General features: G+C 40.1%; 1 gene segment (V, D, J or C); it reads right to left on the bottom strand.

The window, feature by feature from the left end:
* Positions 1–9,985: 9,985 nt before the first annotated feature.
* Positions 9,986–17,008, bottom strand: LOC104462417. The segment is given in 4 exon segments: positions 9,986–10,101; positions 10,440–10,502; positions 11,066–11,350; positions 16,915–17,008. Coding segments are annotated over 4 exon segments (558 nt in total).
* Positions 17,009–18,394: the final 1,386 nt, after the last annotated feature.

Below are 18,394 nucleotides of genomic sequence, written 5' to 3'. Positions count from 1 at the left end.
TTGGCATTTGTATCCATCCATCTTCTTATCAGCTTCTCCATTGCCTGAAGCCAGAATGCCTTGCTCTTTCAGACTTCCTTCTTGTTTAGCAAGACATCCAGACCTTTGGAAGACCCTCACCTGCTTTAGATGTGTTATCAACGAAGGCACTTTCGCAACTTTTAAAAAAGTTAAAATTTTATTTCGTTCGTAGGTGGAGAATAAGCAAGCAGCGCTGGGCGCGAAGGGAGCATCTGCTCTACCAACAGGCGTACCTTTCCACAAAATGTATCCCTTTATTTATTCCCCAAATTGTTGCATATCCATTAAGTTTCATAATACATTCATTCATATTCATTTCCTAGCCCTGCTTCGTATTATAATTAGCTAAAGTGTCCTTCTGTGCCTGCGCAGTGCTCTCTGGTGGTCGTACGGTGGTCGATGGGATGAAGTAAAAGGAGTCTTCCTCGGAGTTGAACTTTTTTCACCTTGCCGCAGTCCAAAGGGCCAGGAGGGTTTTCAGCCAGTTTTAGGGGTCCGAGGAGTCTCCTTTATCTCGTGGCCTTGCGGGTGTTGCATTCTCTCATCTCGTTTTGATTAGCAGTTCCCTCCCCTATCATTACAGTTTTGATCCTCTCATCCTGTCTTTTCTGTTTCTTCCATCCGATTTCTGCTGGCGAACTGTAGTTATTTAGAACTGGAATCCTGGGGGGGAAGAGGAGAAGTAAATTCTCCATCACTGTTTGGTACATGAATTCATACACTCTGGAGGGGGTGGGGGAAGCAAAGCTGTCTCAAAACCCATTTATGTTAATGTAAGTACATCAAAGTTCATAGAGAAATAAGGAGAACGCACCTACGAAAACAACTACATTAATATTTTCATATCATTTGTTTAGTATAAGACTAAATCCACAGTTAAACAATATACGATCACATCATTCAAAAACTTCTTTAAACAGAGGAGCCTTGTCCTATAGCCTGAAGGGGAAATTCAGATTCACACTCTCTCAGCTGAAACACTCAGCTCTTTACCTCAAGCACCTCTACTAAATGAGTTGTAAAGGGAGAAGCAAGGGAGGATACATTTAGGTAATACTCTACAGATTAGCATCTAAACATGTCCTCAACCCAGGGCAGGCCCATGGCATTTCTGTCTTTGTGAGAGCAATCCTTTGTTTTAAGCACCTTTTCACTCACAATGTTTTCAACCACACAAGGATTGTAAATACTAAGGGGAAGCTCCCAATCTGTGTGCTTTCCAATGCTAAAATTGGGCTTGGTGTATGATCCAGTTGCGATGTTGTACAATGCTGTGCAGTTATACAGCAATGCCATCCTGCCTGAGGAGGCACTGCACTGCGCGCAAGGAAGGCGCTAGTTCAGCACAGGAACATCGTCAACACTCTGCATTTCAACTGCGTTTGTTGGAGAGAGGTTGTTTTGTGTTGTCACATCTTTCTTGGAAGTGATACTTTCAGACATTCTTAAAAAAAAAGACTTCAACACAGATTACAATTCAGTCAGTAGTGTTAATGAGACTGCTCAATTCAAGTGCCCTTATCTTTGCTGTCTCTGATTTTTACAACCAAGCCAAATACCTTTCTATCTTGAGGGTGAATTCCTTCACACAGTCCCATCACTGTCCCGTTTCGTTCATTCCTAAACTGCAAGAAGGGTCCTTGAGAAGGGAGATTTCTGGGCCATAGCTGCTGTAGTTTTCTCCAGCATGAGAGCAGCTCTTCTCCATTTCTTTTAACACGAATCATAACCTAATATACCACAGATGCAACTGCTTTTCAGGGCACAAATACATCCCTTAATCCCAGCAAAACATCTTTCCTCCAGTTTAGGACATTCTGACCACCAAGTTTCTTGAGTAATTTACAGTTAGAAACTCCCTTAGAAATACTGATGAAAAAAGCCGTGCTGCAAGTGTTTCCCATATTCTGCTCCATTTCTTCTGTTACAAATCACTCACAACTCTACAACTATTTTAGGTGTATCTTCAAAAAAACCTTATTTGAATTGCAGTTCAGCTATTAATCTTCTTTCTCTTGTGCATTCCTGGCACAGGACTTTCTAAAGCCTCTATATGACAGAGCAAGGGCGCTCATCTGCACCTGCAGGCAAGGCAAGAATGCAAATGAAGAGCAAAGAAGTTTAATTTGTGGCATGTGCAGTGACAACACTTATTACTCGGGTTTGGGTGTTTCAGTTTTTTTCCATTTGACCAATTTACTGGATCTCATCAAATTGAAGATATTGTGAGAACACTAAATACTTTGACCAGCAGGTAGCAGGAGAGATCAAGGAAAGAAATTTTGTTTACATCGCTGTATCTAGTTTTATCAGGAGCTGTTTAGTATTTTGGGGAAAAAGAACAGGCAGGTCAGACCATGCCCAGAAGAATGCAGGAATATCTTATTATATTGTATTTTTAATGCTGTATAAGACAACAGAAGGATTCAGTTGTACAAAAAGCTATTTCATATTTACCATTTTCATGCTGTTTGGTATTTTTTACAGTAATAACAAGAAAACAGTCGGTTTATCTTCTTAAAAATACCTACAAAAGGTTATATGACCAGAAAGTAAAATAAAGCCTGGTTTACCATGTCAGTTATAAAGTTTAAATTGAAAAGAATATACTCATGAAATTTGATCCAAAAAAATGGGGATTTTTTTTTTCCACCTCATTTCATGTATTTTAATTACTTTTACTGAGTTAAAACTCTTTGAAACTTTGGGGTTTGCTTTGAGAATCCTTGTAAGTATATGTATGCTCTTCATTTCAAAGGCAACCCTTGCACAGGCAGATACAAGCATGTGCAATAATAATCACAGACATAGCTCTTACACCCATCTGGGTTTTACAGCAGTAAGAAATAAGCATCATCAGCCACATTACATCCAGACCCATTTTAAAAGCAACTTAGGGCAAACTTCCCTCCTCTCCTTTGGCAAGAAAGTGCTGGAGAAACTCCCGGTCAGGATGATGTGCTGTGCACATGAGCAACTTAAAGACCTGAGGGTGAGGAGTTATTCTAGCCCTAGATGGCTGTGGGGCACCACATGAAAAAAAGTAAGGAAAAAGATCCTCTGCAAAGGTAAGACTGAGGCTTTGCTACATGCGTGCTCATGGGGCTGAGCTGGAAGGTGCTTCAGTTCCTTAGATAGGTGTTTCTTTTTTTCTTTTTACATACAGTTGAAGTATTTGTGTTGTACCAGTTTGCCAGATCATACAAAATCCTGTGTGCCATTCGAGGCTGGTCTGAGCACTTTTCTCTGTCAGTCTGCATACAGAGATGTTGATGTCCCTGAACTTCTCCCTTCCTGTGACATTCTTATTGGATCCCAGAAAGCCCAGACACTAAAGGGATGAGACCGGAGTCCTGCTTTGTGCTGCCAGATCCTTGCTGGCTATGAACCTTTACCACCCTTTGTGTCTTGTGGGAGGCTGGGCACTGAAACCTTAGAGATATTTAATCTTGCTTGGGGCATTCCCATACATTGCTGCAGAAGCAAGAAACATATAGGCTGGAAGCATAAACACTCCTCTCCCCATACATAAATAAAAATAGGAGAGAAAATGCAAAATACTCTCCCTGCTATTCAGTTTTCCTTGTTCTTCATGATGCTTTTCCATTTAATGTTTATGAAAGATTTTTATTCACTTAGGGTGCTTTTAATTTTCTCTGCTACAGGAGTGAGCTCTCACCACTTTGACTTGCTCGGCCAGAAGTGACACACAGGTGTTAGACAGCATCCTCTATCTGTGAGGCTCACCAAGGGGAAATAAGATTAAACTCCACGTGCTGGAGGTGAGGATTTACCTGAAAGTACTTAAAAGGTTTTATTAAAGTTCACATTGTGGGTGGCATATATCCTTTTATAATGAGAAGCCACAAAACATACTGTGCTGTGACCTGCTGGTCGGAGGTGGGATCTTTTGACAGGTCTCAAAGTTCCTGGTTGCTGCAGCAGTTTCACCCTCTGTAAAACCAGAACAGTCTGCAAAAATGCACGGCATGTAATGCCTTCCTTTTATGGGGCAGAGATCTGCTTCCTATCTGATTATCAGAGTGATGAGTGAAGCTCGTGTATTCGAATGATTGCAGGTATCACTAGTCAGTGCAGATGTTGCACCTTCTGAATCATACAGGGCTCTGTGAACTCTGAATTCCCATCCTGCTCGTAACATGCAGTTAAAAATAACTGGCTTCTTAGAAGCGTTTGCAACTTGGAAGAGAAGCTATTAAAATCACAAGCAGCAGATCCCCAATAGGGAAGGGGGGAAGACACCTTTGGGCATTCTGAGCAAATTTGCTCATTCTGAGCAAATCATGCAGAATTTCACCAGCAAAGGACTTGCCTTGTTGATTCTCAGCAAGGTGATAATTTTTTACCATGTATTAATGGGATCCTTCCCAAGCACTTTTAAACTTATCTAGGAAGCCATCCACTTTCTCATTTTCACTGCAATAAATGTCTATAACGTCTAGCAGACTTCAATTATAGCTTATGGGGTTATGGGCATGCTGTTGGCTGGTATGTACCAGATGAACATCTTCTCTTATGACTTGAGTTTCTTAGGTCTGCATTAAAAGGAGAAAGACTGTGGATCAGGAACTCCAAACAAACAAACAAACAAACAAATAAAAACCACACAACACAGCAGTAATTGCACAGAATAGGGGAGGAGATACTCACAATGAACAACTTAAAGGCATTCAGACCGTAGTCTAATACACACATGACCTTTACCTACAAAGATAAAAATTTCCTAGACCCCTGAGGCAGGTACATTTATTGTGTGACTTAGCATGACCCCAACCTGCTTGACAGATCCTTAGGACCAAAGGTCAGAATGGAGATGAATGCATCATTATAAAGAGCCATGAGCATTAGTGTCAGGGAAAGAAAGACAGAAGTCCACAGACTCCTGCAGCTTGGATGTATGCACTTGCATATGGACACATATGATGTTCACATCAGCTGTTTCCAGGATCTGACACTGGGTGGAGAAAGAGTACTGTCTAAAGGGGCTTAAGAGCCACTTCTTCTCAGAGTTCTTGTTCTGAAAACAACAACAGTGTTGGGAGGACTTTCTTAACCCTAGGCCAGACTTAAGTTTGTAGAATGCTCCCTTACACAAAAATGCTGTAGACAGATGGACAGGAGGGAAAGGTCTAACCACAGCCATTGCTAGTGATTTCAGAATAATTTTCTGTGCTATAAAAATGCTCGTTTATACCTTTGAATAACTACTAGCCCTAAACTTGGCAGATCTTATTTTCCTACACGCACATCCATAAGAAAATGAAATTGATGGATAACAGAGGTGATACAATGTAGTACTGTACCCTTGGTGTAGTAGTAGCAGTACTGCTTTTTGTAATCAAGTCAAGAGACCTCAAAGCCTGAATATTTTTGTATGCTTCAAAGGTATCCCACCTATTTTTCTGTCTAATAAGACATTGCTTGCCTGACATTGTCTTCAAGAAATTTCAGGTTTTGCTCAGGCTCTGTAAACTGAGCTTAGCTGAGCTTCTGTTGGCTTTCTGCAACATCTCCCCTGGGCTTGCTCAGAACAGACTTCACTTGTGAGCTGTGGGCTTCAACTCCCTACAGTCTGCCTCACACCAGCAATATTGAAATTGTTTGAGGTTCTGTTCCCCTCCATCTCTCATAGTGAGAGATGGCAAAGAGAAGTATTCAAGCCCTTGTGCTAAGCGTTACTGCTGTCACTGCCTTCTCAAGTCCCATACTGCATTTTTGTCTTTTGTTAAGTATTTAGTGACTTACTTATCTTGTGCTTTATTTGACTGTGTTAGTGCACTGTTAATGTGCAATTAATTTCTCCTATCCAAATAATTATTCTCCTAACCTGGGCTTTCTTCTTTGAAATTTCTAGGCAAATGTTCTGTGTATTTGCAGAAATTTTGCAGAAATTGCAGCTATCACAGAAACAGAGAATGATTGAAGTTGAAAGAGCCCTCTGGAAGTCATCAGGTCTCCCCTGTTCAGACAGGACTGTCTAGAGCTGTTTGCCAAGGACCATGTCCGAATGGCTTCTGAATATCTCCAGAGATAGTGACTCCACCCCTGGGGACAGTCAAAGGCCATCTGAACACAACCAAATATGAACACAATTAAATCTGCAGGAGAATATGGATACTACTATTAAAATGTTTTATTCTAAAGAATTCTGCTTATCATCATCCTCAATTATTCTGGAGTCATCAGATCTCTTACAGGAAAATGTGTTTTTTCCTATTGAGCGATAATTCTAAATACCAAGGTGCTGATTTTAGCAGAGGATATTTTACTGTGGAGAACAATTTCTCTACAAAAAATTTCCCTGACCTCGTATCGGCTGGGAGAGCTGCAGATTCTGCCCTCTTCTGTGGAATTAGCTACACCAACACAATCTTACTATTGGGCTGTACAAAAGCTCCCTGTTACAGATTGTCTTCTGCAAACAACTACATTCGCCTGTTTTCTTAAGCGGCATATTCTGCATTGGCTCAAAAATTATAGATTTGCAACTGTAAAGCAAAAAACCACTGCTCTAGTGGGAGGGAAGCAGGAAGTCACAGTCACAGAAAATAGGACACAGGGGCTACAGGCTCTTTCCTAACTCAAACTAAAATAATTAGACCTAGACAGCTCCTGAAAAGGGAAATGGTTCAAATGAAAAATCCAGCAAAATCTGCCTAGAAGTTGAAGATCTGGAAAGGGGTTGTGTGTCCACACATGTAACTGCTTCTTCCAGCTGGATCTGATGGTCTAATAATGAATGGCCTTTCCCATTAACCTCCCTTCCCTAGACATCAGGTGCCTAGGTGACAAAATTCCTCACTGGGTACAGATACATCTCTTCTCCCCAGGGGTGTATTTATGCAGTTTGTTCCCTCTTCCTCTCTTATCCCCAGTTAGTCTAAGCCAGCACAGGTTGCTTCTTGCCACAGGAAGCTAATATTTTCCTTCCAGAAGAAGGCCAGACACAGCCAACCAAATAATTTTCTCCAAATAAAATGAGAAGAACAGATCGCACCTGCTTTGCCCACAGTATGAGGATGCCTGGGCTCTCTTCAGTATCCATCCTTGGCATCATGCCTCAGAAACATTATTTTGTCCAGCTGTGACACAGCCCTGGTATTTCACATGATCTAACCTGAAATAAAGTCTTAGGGAAGCCACAGGCCTGGCCACCAGACTAGCCCACTCCAATGGGACTAATTCTGCTCACTGTGGATGAGTGACAGACTGTGGTAAGAGACTGATGGATGGGTATCGCCTCCTTCTCTCCAAAGAGCTGAAGACTTTTAAGCATCTTCTCAAAGACATCAGTTTCTCTTTTTTTTTGTCTAAGAGCTAGATAACCAAGACTTGGGCAACTGACATTTTAAGGGGTTAGTGAGGGCATAGATTTTCCCACACTGACTGGTTTCCCAGTGGTGCACAGGGAGATCTGAAAAACCTGACCATGGAGCTATCACTCAGGTCGTTAATCTCTTTGTGATGGAAATGAGGGCTCTGGTGTCCTACACCAATGTGGATGGGTGTTTGAAACAACAGAGACTGATGTCTTTACTTGGCTGATACATTTCTGTATGAGTCAATACTATCCCTCAGTAGTCACACATTTGTAGACCCCTCTTTTTGCTTATGCAGTGTTGCAGAATTTTAATTTCGCCAAAGCTCTCAGGCACAAGCAAGGGCTACTTAGGAAAATGTAATTCCTTGATTTGCACAGAGACACAGAAATGGTACTCCCAGACTGAGTCTTGCCTGAGAAATTGGGAAAAGGTGTGGAGTGCAAGACAAAAAGGTTCAGGGTGTCACCAGAATATCAGGATAAAAATACTACTGAACGACTCCCACTGATATACATTATGGTGCTAGAATGCACCAAATAAGCATTTTACTGGTTTGGGATTTTCCATGCAAATTTCACTTATCTTCTGCATAGGGTGAGGGTCTTCCTCCAGGTGTCTGCAGAGTCTGGGGGACTAACCTGACAAAGTTTAATTAAACAGACCTTACTGTGCACTCTGTAGAGGCTGTCTTGAAGCCAGTAGTAACTCAGTCAGTATGTGAAAAACCTGATTTCCTCTTCAGGATGTGGTTAACTTGTTTTTCAAAACAAGGGGGAGTTAATCCTGCATGGTGCAACTTAGTCATAAATGTTCACCACAACATCCTGCCCGTTGTTTGTGAGAGAAAGATGACTTGGAGAAAGTGTGTGTTTGGATCTTTTTGACTAATAACCAGGTTGCTATAGAAACTATCATTCCATCAAACTACCATACATTATTTTCTGTTGGCCTCTTCCTGGTATCAGTGAGTGGAAAAAAACAGCAAGTACTCTTCTGATATGTGTATTTTCCCTCCTCATGCTCATATCAAGCTGTCTCTTAACTGCTTTCTCCTTAGGCATGTGTTTCTTTTTGCTACGGTGCAAAATATCTTGCTGGGGTCTCATCAAAGCGATCTGAAAGAGCAGACCTGATTTGAATCTGAATCCCCTAAGTCTAGAATTCATGGCCCTACTGAAGCTTTTTAATATGTCAAAAGGAATCTCTACTTCTCTGTACAAAGTCTAGAAAATACAAATTCAGACACCAGGATAGTTAGGTTATCAAAGCTGGTCATTAGGACAGTTGGATTTCAGCAATCTCCATCCCAAATTCAGAAGAAAAAGCACAGAACAAACCACAGAATTTTGGCTTAGTTAAAACTTTATTTTGGTCACTACTACAGTACCCTAAAATGCATGTGCCATACACTTTGCAGAAATACAGGTTTAATAAAGAAATGCTTCTATGGTTGAACATTATCTGGTTTAATTGAATCACTTCAGATCCAACACAGGTCTTCTCATCTACACTAGAAAATTATTGTTATTAAAGCTATCTAAAAAACAAGGAAGCCAGAAATAGCATCTACTGTGCCTGAAATATCTTAGCAGTAATACATCAGTTCTATGAACAGTAACACAACATGCCTGTTAAAGGTGTTTTTAAAGGGTTATATATAGAATCATAGAATCATAGAATGGTTCTATAGTGAGGATTAGATTTTTCAAAACTATTGAAGCAGGTTGGATGTTTCTATGCAAAGGCTACAAGAGTGGGGAAATCAACTTCTAATTAGCACAGGGATGAGGAAAAATACCCTTTCCTCAGCTCACAGAGAAAAAGAAATAGCAAAAGCATTTACAATTCTTAAGACTAAATAAACTAGCTAGGCAGGATTCAACAGTATAAAATGTCTTAAGGAGAAGGTTCTGCATTGTCTTCTGGATGGTTATTGTCAGCAGGTTTGACATCGGCTGTTCAGCCCGTTGTGCTGCTGGTCCATGCTCCGTCCTGCAATTCTTCAGATTGCTGTTGCCTTCCTTCCCCTCTGTCTGGAAAAGCAAAGTGTATTTTAAACTACATTTAATGCAATTGGGTTTATGTGCCACTGTTTGATAGCTGTCAGATCAAGACAGCCAACACTTCGGTTAGACTATCTTTTGTGCCTCTTTGGATATCTTAATTTACCCACTACTTCACACGTTCGTGCTTTGGAAGCCTTGCTTTTGACTCCTTATTTGTCTTGATTTTTCTCCAGGATTTGTGCTCTTCCACTTGAAATAGTCAATGAGATATCTCCCAGACACTTCTGGCAATATGGGAGTTGCTCTTGCAAAGCAGGTTTGGTGCAAAGAAAATTTGGGGACCAGCACCCAAGAACTGAGCTTTGGATACAGAAAGAGGCTGTTTTCTTTGTACAGTTTGGGAGGGAGGGTGGGGGATTTTTAGTTGTTTTTCTGAGTTGTTTGGGGGAGGTTGTAATTTTTTTCCCCAGAAACCTACAAGAATTATTTAAAGGAAACAGGAGCAGATGAACAGGTATCATTGCTTGTGGGGTTAGAGAAGTAAACAAAGACAAGTGGTCATTCCTGGCATGCACTTGCAGCATTTCTACAGATCAAGATAAGTGCTTCCTTACCTCAGAAAAGAAACAACTTGATACTCATGAGTGTATTGAAGGCAATACTTTTTGCCAGCAGGACTCTCAAACCCAACACAGCCACAGACAGCATGTTCGCTTTCTCAACTTTGGTCTCTGCTTAGTGATAAAGAAAAAATGGGAAAGATCATGGTCTAGATTTGGATATTGTCATATCGGCAGAAAGTGGAAAAAACCACAGGTAATAGTTTCAGGGAAAGAAAGAGCAGCAAAGGAAAAGATGATCAAGAAACATGGCAACAAAGGGGAGGAGCATGTCTGCCTAGATTGGACTTTGCTTCCTGTTGCTTGTCTGTTACCGAATCAGCTACCATGAAAAAGGTTGTGTTTGATGAACATGTTGTATTCTGATTCCTCTATCCCAACAATATACATTTCCATGCATTTATCCCCAGCATAGTAATGTAACTTCACAACCTATTTAGGTAACTAACCTTGTGCAGAGGTGTCTGTGGTGTTGCAAACCTTCCCTGTTACTGGTTCTTCAGCCTCCTTTTCTGTAGCTTGATAAAGAAAAGGCATTGTAAATTACATCCAAAATGTTCATATGACCCTTCCCATAGGAACATATGGGCAATACAGTCTGAGGTTCAGATGACCAGTCACTAATTCCACCATTAATTTCAGCAGAAAATTTCTCCATGCAATTGCAGGAAACAAAAGATTTCCCGAGTTGTTTCAGTTTTACTATTTGAATGAGCTTCATGATGACAAAAACAGTCCCCCAAAATATAAAAAGTGGTTTAGGGGAAAAAAAAACCCCACACCATTGCTTTAACTTTTTGTTGTGGTGAAGTATTTAGTTATAGGGGAATAAATGTACATTTTAAAAAAGATTGTGTCTTTTTTTTCCCTCAAAAAAGCAACTCTGAGTTGTTAAACAGTTAAGACCATTTATTTTAGATGCTTGTAAATATCTTTCAGCTTTACCTGCTTAAGTACTAGATGTTTTTCCCATTTCTGCTGGTTACCCCAGGCAATGCATACTAGCAGGAGAAATAGCAAGCACTAGAAGACACTGCCTCCAGAAATAAGTTGCAGCTGTACCACAAAATTGTACCTGGCAATGTTGTGTTGGCTGTAGCAGTTCTGCCGTTGAATTTGGCCATGCAGTTCACCTCTGTTCCTTTTGTCACATTGACTACCTTAATATTATTGTACAACCCCTCTGATGTCAAAATGGATGTACTCTGTTCATATACAACATCATTAGGGGACATCTCCAAGCTGATGTTCTTTGTATTGGAATTCCTTGCTAAACAAGCTGCTTTCCCAATGCTGCCATCTTGCTGCAGTTTCTTTGATTTCATCACAATGACTTCTGGGATAGAACTTGTTTGATTGTCTGTAAAAAAAAAAAAAACAAAACCAAACCACACATTGGGCATGATTTTATTTTATTGCAACCTTGCCTGAGTGCTAAGTCACCTAAAGTTCACATATAGTCCAGCTGTGACTAATTCCTAACGTTGTCACTGACTGTCTTTTTTGTCATTATTTCTTCCAAAATATTAGATCAAAGACAGAAAGGGTGTAGGAGACTAGGCTTTTTATAGGAGCTTTAATTCCACAGGATTCTAAGCTTCCTTTTGCCAAAACTCATGCCTATATGTGAATGATATAATAATAATGATTATAATAAGTAAGGGACCTGCAAATGAAAAGAGAACTTTTATGCATGTTGCTCCAAAAGTCTAATTATTCTGCTTTCTCAACAGTCTAATTCCTAAAAATAACACTTCTATCAAGGACTGTCTTGCATATTCATGAGACATGAAGGAATAACTGGATTTCCTTTACTATCCCTCCCCTCCCCCGAATCTTCTTCTGACGTGGCTAAAAGGTCTAACCACAGCAAGAGCAGTAGGGCAACAAGAAGTTTGTTGCTTCACTGTTGTGCAAGGTTACTCCAGTGAATGACATCACTTACAGAAATTAAGCACTGCTGATGGAGTGGGGGACAAGGTTGATCTCTTCAATAACAAATGCTCAGATGTAAGAAGGATTTTTGTCTCTAAGATGGGAAAGTAGGAGAGAAGCAACCAGAAGTCTGTGAATTGCATATCTCCACTTCTCCAGGAGTTTCTGATAACGTCAAGAACTTTCAGTTGTGGAGAACATTCTCCCCACTAGACATTGCATGTAGTATAAGACATTCCAACCCAGTCTGGAGACAATGAGAAGAGAACAGGATTGGTACTTGGTTCAACAAAAATTCTTGTGGCTGTTCCAAAAAATGTGACCTTTCTCATCCATGTGCTGTGCCATGTTGTTAATCCCAAAGCTCCAGAGGCAGTTAGAAGCATAGTACAGAATTTGCATAATAAACTGATTTGAAGGGAAGAATACCCTGAGGCCTATGAACTTGATGTCCATGGACAAGCCTTCTTACAATCTTCCTTAGATTAATGTAATAACCTTCAGTGGTAGTCCTTTAGCGTTCAGATACCAACAAGGCATGAAAATGTGCCCTAGAATTGGAGTTTTGAAAGAACCTAAAAGATGCTCACAAGTTTTCACAGGACTTGGGACCCTTGCTCTCTCATACATCTTTCAGAAGAGTTATTCTGAAACTTTTAGATGTATTTTTTCAGTTTTGAAAGAATTTTAGAGTTGAATTCACAACTTGAAGCAACATACATGAATGACAAAGGCTTGACAAATGCAAAAGCCTAATTTCAGCTACACAGCAGCAGCCTTCTCTAGTAATTTCTTATAAGACATACAAGTAATGGAATAAGATTGCTTAACCTTGAAGAGGATGTCTTTTAAGGAAACAGTTGGTCTCAATTTGCTAGCCAACAAATCATTATGATATCATTTAAAAAAAAAAAATCTTTGCCCTCAGGTCATAGGTGGAGAAACTAGGGTGATTCCACATACCAATGTCAAGACAAGATTAGTAACATGAGTTATAATAAAACATGAAACTGAACAGAATCGTCCAGCGTGCTTTCTTGCCAAAAAGGGCTCAGTTTATGAAAGGCTATGAGACATACCAAAAAAAGATGTACATGTCCAATTTGACAGCAGTGTTCTGATGGGTCTCTCTGCTAGAGAGGTGCATTAGGCTTTGAATTTACATGGTATCGGCCTTGCAGCCTGGTCAAGAGATCCCTCAGGTCTAACATTTTTTTCATCACAGGGTATTTTTTCAAGGTTTGATCAAGGGGCTCTGATTTGACTGTCTTTCCCCACCACCCATACCCTCTTACTGAGTAATTGAGGTAAAAGCCAAGTAGTACCCTGACATAGTAGACATTAGTAGAGCCAACATGGGTTGGCTCTACTAATAAAACAGGCACAACTCCAAGCTTGTCAACACCTACAGCAACGAGATACCAAACAGGAATCAAACATTCATTGACTGCATTTGACCTTTTCCGTTTAACCCAAACTCTGAACAATTTAGTAAGATTAAACTTGTAAAGAAATGTTGCCTAAGATTCATTTTAATGCTTTTGTACATTATCCTTCTCTCCTCTCAGGGCTGTTCTATCTAACTCTGACAGAATGGAAAGTTTTAGGAACTTAAATGTCAGTCTCCACAGAAACTTCCCTTTAGACTGTCCAAGCATGACCTAACAACCTAACAAGTACTATGAAAAGCTTATTAAGACGCCTGAGTAAGTGGATAGATGTTAGGTCCCCAAGAAATTCAGCATGATAGCAGACAGGCCTTGCTCTTGTGGAGCCCAAATTCTCTGACAATTCCTAAAAAGTGGGATCAGCATGTTTCTTATACTTAAATTGTCTAATTGCATATGAAAACGTTATCCATAGAAAGCCTGAAGTCTAGTTAGTGCCTTTTAGGCATGGGGGAGTGGCTGCCTGAATTTTTGCAAGAAGAAAAGGGAAAAAAGTGAAAATCCAAACAGTAACAACTCAGAAAAGGTTAATACATAAAGAATACCTACCTGGCTCCACGGTCAGCTGAGTCCCCGTCCCAAAGACAAGAGCAGCAGCAACTCACGGTTAAAACGCGTAAATCAAAAAAGGCTCATTTTGCTATTCCTCCTACATACATTTCCTTTCCAGGTGCTGTAACGTGGTGGTTTCTTTGTTATCTGAGAAGATCTTTAAAGGTTTTTCATGTTTTCTGATCTCCAGTGTTTCCAAACAGCCAGTATACCAGCAAACTGCTTCTCTGGCATAACTCACTAGGCAAGATCTTCAGCAAGAACAAATGTACACAGTGCAATTGTAGCTAATAAAGCAGAATTATTTCTTTATTGGACTCCAGAAGCCTAAACTGAGTCCCACCATTTTGCATTGCCTGAAAATAAAGCCACGAATTCCTACCACTGCTTGCTTTTGGGAGGGATTTGTGTATTACATTCTGGTAGTGGCATTTTGTTAGCACAAAAAGTTCTACTTCTTTTTATGTTTAATCTTACAAAGTCATGGGAAGAGCTATATATTCTATAATGTTATGGGCCTTAGTATTCTTAATTAAAGTTTTATCTAGAATAAAGAAAAAAAAACCCCACCAAACCAAAACAAAAGCCTTATCTGTCCTTAACTGAGCCCTCAAGAGAATATGCCTTGAATATCCTATAGTGATTGCTAATGCATGTTTTTTCTATGACATTTTGGTTTTAGGGATTGTCAAAAGACTCAGGTGAAAAACTATGTATTTTCTTAGCATTTTTAAATGCATATTAATATCATAGAATCATAGAATGGTTCGGGTTGGAAGGGTCCTTAAAGATCATTCAACAAATGTGCCTGCCCATGGCAGGGACACCTCCTAGTAGACCAGATTTCTCAAAGCCTCATCCAGCCTGGCCTTGAACCCCTCCAGGGATGGGGCATCCACAGCTTCTCTGGGCAACCTGGGCCACTGCCTCACCACCCTTATAGTAAAAACTTCTTCCTAATATCTAGTCTAAATCTACCCACTTTCAGCTTAAAATCATTCCACCTTGTCCTATCACTATACTCCCTGATAAAGAATCCCTCCCCAACCCTCCTGTAGGCCCCCTTTAGGTCCTGGAACGCTGCTATGAGGTCTTCTCAGAGCCTTCTCTTCCCAAAGAAATTCAAATTTAACAACAAAAGAGTCAGGTTGCTCAAATTCTGGACATTTTGGCTTCAATTTATGAAGTATTTCAACAGACATTGCATGACTTAAATGCTTAACACCTATAATCTTTTACGGTCAAATGTAATCCTAAAGTCTTTGTAGAGGTCTGAAAATGTCATCCTATCCTTAGCTAGAAAAAGAGAAATCATTGAACAGCATGGAAATTTCACTCAACTGAAGTTTCATGCAATTTTGCATCAGGATGTCAGAGAGGATAGGTAGGCAGGAAAAAGAGAAATAATGATTTAAAGCATTTCGGGGTAGAGGAGAAGACAAGGCTCATAGCCTTCTTATGTGAAACAAATTGTTCTCTAACCCAAGTTGCAGGAAAATCAGTGAAGATGTTTTATAAATTTGAGTAACGTAGTGTAAAAGTTTTCTTAAAGTAAGAATGCCTTGTTGCAGTCAATGAGCCACATGCTACCTTCAAGTGATGAGAAAGAAACCTTTTCTTGTCAACAGAAGAACCAACATGCTAAACTTTATAAAAAAGACATATAAGACCCTTTATATGAGAAACAAGAATTAGCATTTCTGTAAATGTCTGAAATGGCAATAATATTGCTTGATCTTTCACCTACCAGCTCTTAGGCTGTGTTTTGTTGGTTTTTTTCTTGGCAAATTCTACTATTCTCTATGAGATATTTTACCTCTTTTTTTTTAACAGATACAATCTTTAAACCAATGTAGACTAATGTAACAATAATGGGATCTGGCAGTTTCTTCTGGTCCTACATTTACAACTGAAGATTCACTAATTGGAATTATAACTTTCACTTCAGAACTATAACTTTGTATTCCTTTGACCCCTTGGAATTGAAAGTGGACTTAAATTTTTCCAAAACAGACGTTTATTCTCATGCAAGATGTCCTACAGACCTGGACAGATATAGGGCAGCACCTAAGGGAGCCCCATACCCTTCTGGAATGAAAGCAGGATGTTTTAGGTAAGGTAAAATTACATGGGACATTTTTGCAGCACTTTAAAGACAAGCAGCACGTTAAAGACATTCAGACCTCTGAAAGCATCACAACAAGTCTTAAGGTATGCACCTGGATGTATAGGATAACAAAGATCAACCTAACAAACTCCCCCGCTGCCCCAACATTCACACTTCCACAGAAAAGCTTGTGGTGACATCCACCCTTTTTGTACATCATGAAATTCCACGTAAACATAGGAAGAACTAAGGTTTGTTATAATCCCTACTCACCACACCTGCATTTTCAAAGCCTAGGCAACTTGGTAGCAAATTTTCATTCATTCTAAGTGGTCTGGTTGTGAAAATTTAAGCCCAAGGATACTTAACGTCCTTCCTCCTCTGTCCCCATGCCAGTGAAATTACTTGCCTGGTGACACCACAAGTGTGGTGCCAGTGTCAAAAACTAACTTCTCATACCAGAGAGCTAAAGATCTGCCTCAAAACATCTCCCTACTGTCAGCTCTTCACTCAGCTGTATATTCCTGCTCAAAATGAGGCAGTGAAAATCCACTGGAAGATAGGACACTTCACAGCAAATTTGTGCCAGAGTGCTGTTCAGACTGGGAAGAAATTATAACATGCTAAACTTAAGTGGTGCACACCAGGTGTTTGGGAATCACAGAATAATGGTGATAATATAGAAGCAGCCGAGTTGTTCCTGTGAAGCTTTCCTAAGCAGACACAAACTGAGGATTCAGCTTGAAACCCTGGGCAAAGAGAGTGCACTCCAGAGATTATTGCAGCAGAAAAGTCTTACAGTGAACCCAAACCATAAGATTCCTTTGTCCTTCTCCTCCTTAATTTTAACACAATTTTTAGAAAGAAAATAATGGTACTTACTCGGTTCAACTGTGAGAGTGGTTCCACTTCCAAATATAAGCTGATCGGTTCTCACACTGCTAATACTTATGGCAATAAATAACTCTTTCCTCATGGTATTCAAAAGTGTCGTAAAAACAGGAGAAGAAAAGACAGATATTTGTCCTAATTATCCATGTGTACAACCCCATGAGGGTATCCAGAGCCACAATTTCTTCCAAAACTGGAAAGGCAAAACCAATATTTGAATAGTTCAATGATTTCAAATAGCTTCACTGAGTACAGAATTTCCACATTTTCCCTTTCTTCCATCTTTTAGAAGTCCTGTGAGCTCTGTATTTCCAGGATACATAAAAATACAAAAAGAATGTTGTATTTGTCTCCTTTATCATTTTAGTCACCCACCTCCTTTCTTCCCCAAAATCTATTGCCTTCTTTCCTTCTTTGGGTTTTTGTACAGGTCTCTATGTTTTTTATATCATTGTGCTACTCCAGCCCCCAAACACAGTGATATACTTCATTACAAAAACTCTCTTCCTTCTTTTGCACTATGCAGAACTTTTCATTACACAGGCAGTCACATGATGTCTGGAATGGTTTCTGACCCAACATACTACATGAAGAAACATGATATGGCTTTCGAATAAGGGTCTAAAATAATACCAAAAAGGTTGAATTGTAAGTGAAAATTGGGGACTACATGACACCTCTGAGAAGCCTCACAGAATTAAGCTGGATAGAAAGCAGAAAAAAAATATAAGCACTTTTTAGTACTGTCTCAAAGCATTTACAAAAAGTCTTCTGGGCTGTAGGAAGCGGTTTACTTTTTCACCTTGAATTTGGTTTCAGTGTTCAGAAGCATGAGGAATGTGCCTCACCTGCGCTCCTAGAGTTGGTGTCTGGGTGTCATTTGGTGCCTTAGAAAGTCTTTATGCTGTTTTAAGCAAGATGAGAAAGTAGGCAAACTGATCACTCTGTGTTAGGTGGATGCACTGTACCCATGGAATTGGCTATTAAAGAGTAAAGGAGTTGTTGCAGATTGATCAAATCCTTCATGATGACCAATTTCTGCATCATTAGCACTATCTGGACCTTGATGGCAGGATATGGACTCAGTCTCTGCGACTCTGCAGCTTCAAGAGCCCAGTCCTCCCTTTTCTACCAAAGGAGAGGCAGCTTGAGTCTGTGCCTATAAACATGGGAAATGGATGTTCCCATGATGACAAAGGCCACAAGCTTGTGACTTCTGACAGTAAGAGGAAGGCTCTTGCTTCACCTGAAGATTTGTAACTGCAGAATAGATTTAGTGCTGCCATAGCTAATGAGCTCTGTTAAATGAGGTGTCTGAGCCCATTGACCACGAGCCACATAGGAGCACCAGAAAAAGTAGTGAGTGTTAATAATGAGGGCTCCCTGCTGCAAGGAACAGAAGCCCTCTCCAACAGCTGGACCTGTCATCTAGGGAGGTTTACTCCTTGCCATGGACTTGGACTGGGGATAT

Source organism: Pterocles gutturalis, unplaced genomic scaffold (genome assembly GCF_000699245.1).
Source record: "Pterocles gutturalis isolate BGI_N339 unplaced genomic scaffold, ASM69924v1 scaffold17332, whole genome shotgun sequence".
NCBI classification, from domain to species: domain Eukaryota; kingdom Metazoa; phylum Chordata; class Aves; order Pterocliformes; family Pteroclidae; genus Pterocles; species Pterocles gutturalis.
Note: the sequence above shows the minus strand (reverse complement) of the source record. Positions and strands in the feature narration are given on the sequence as shown.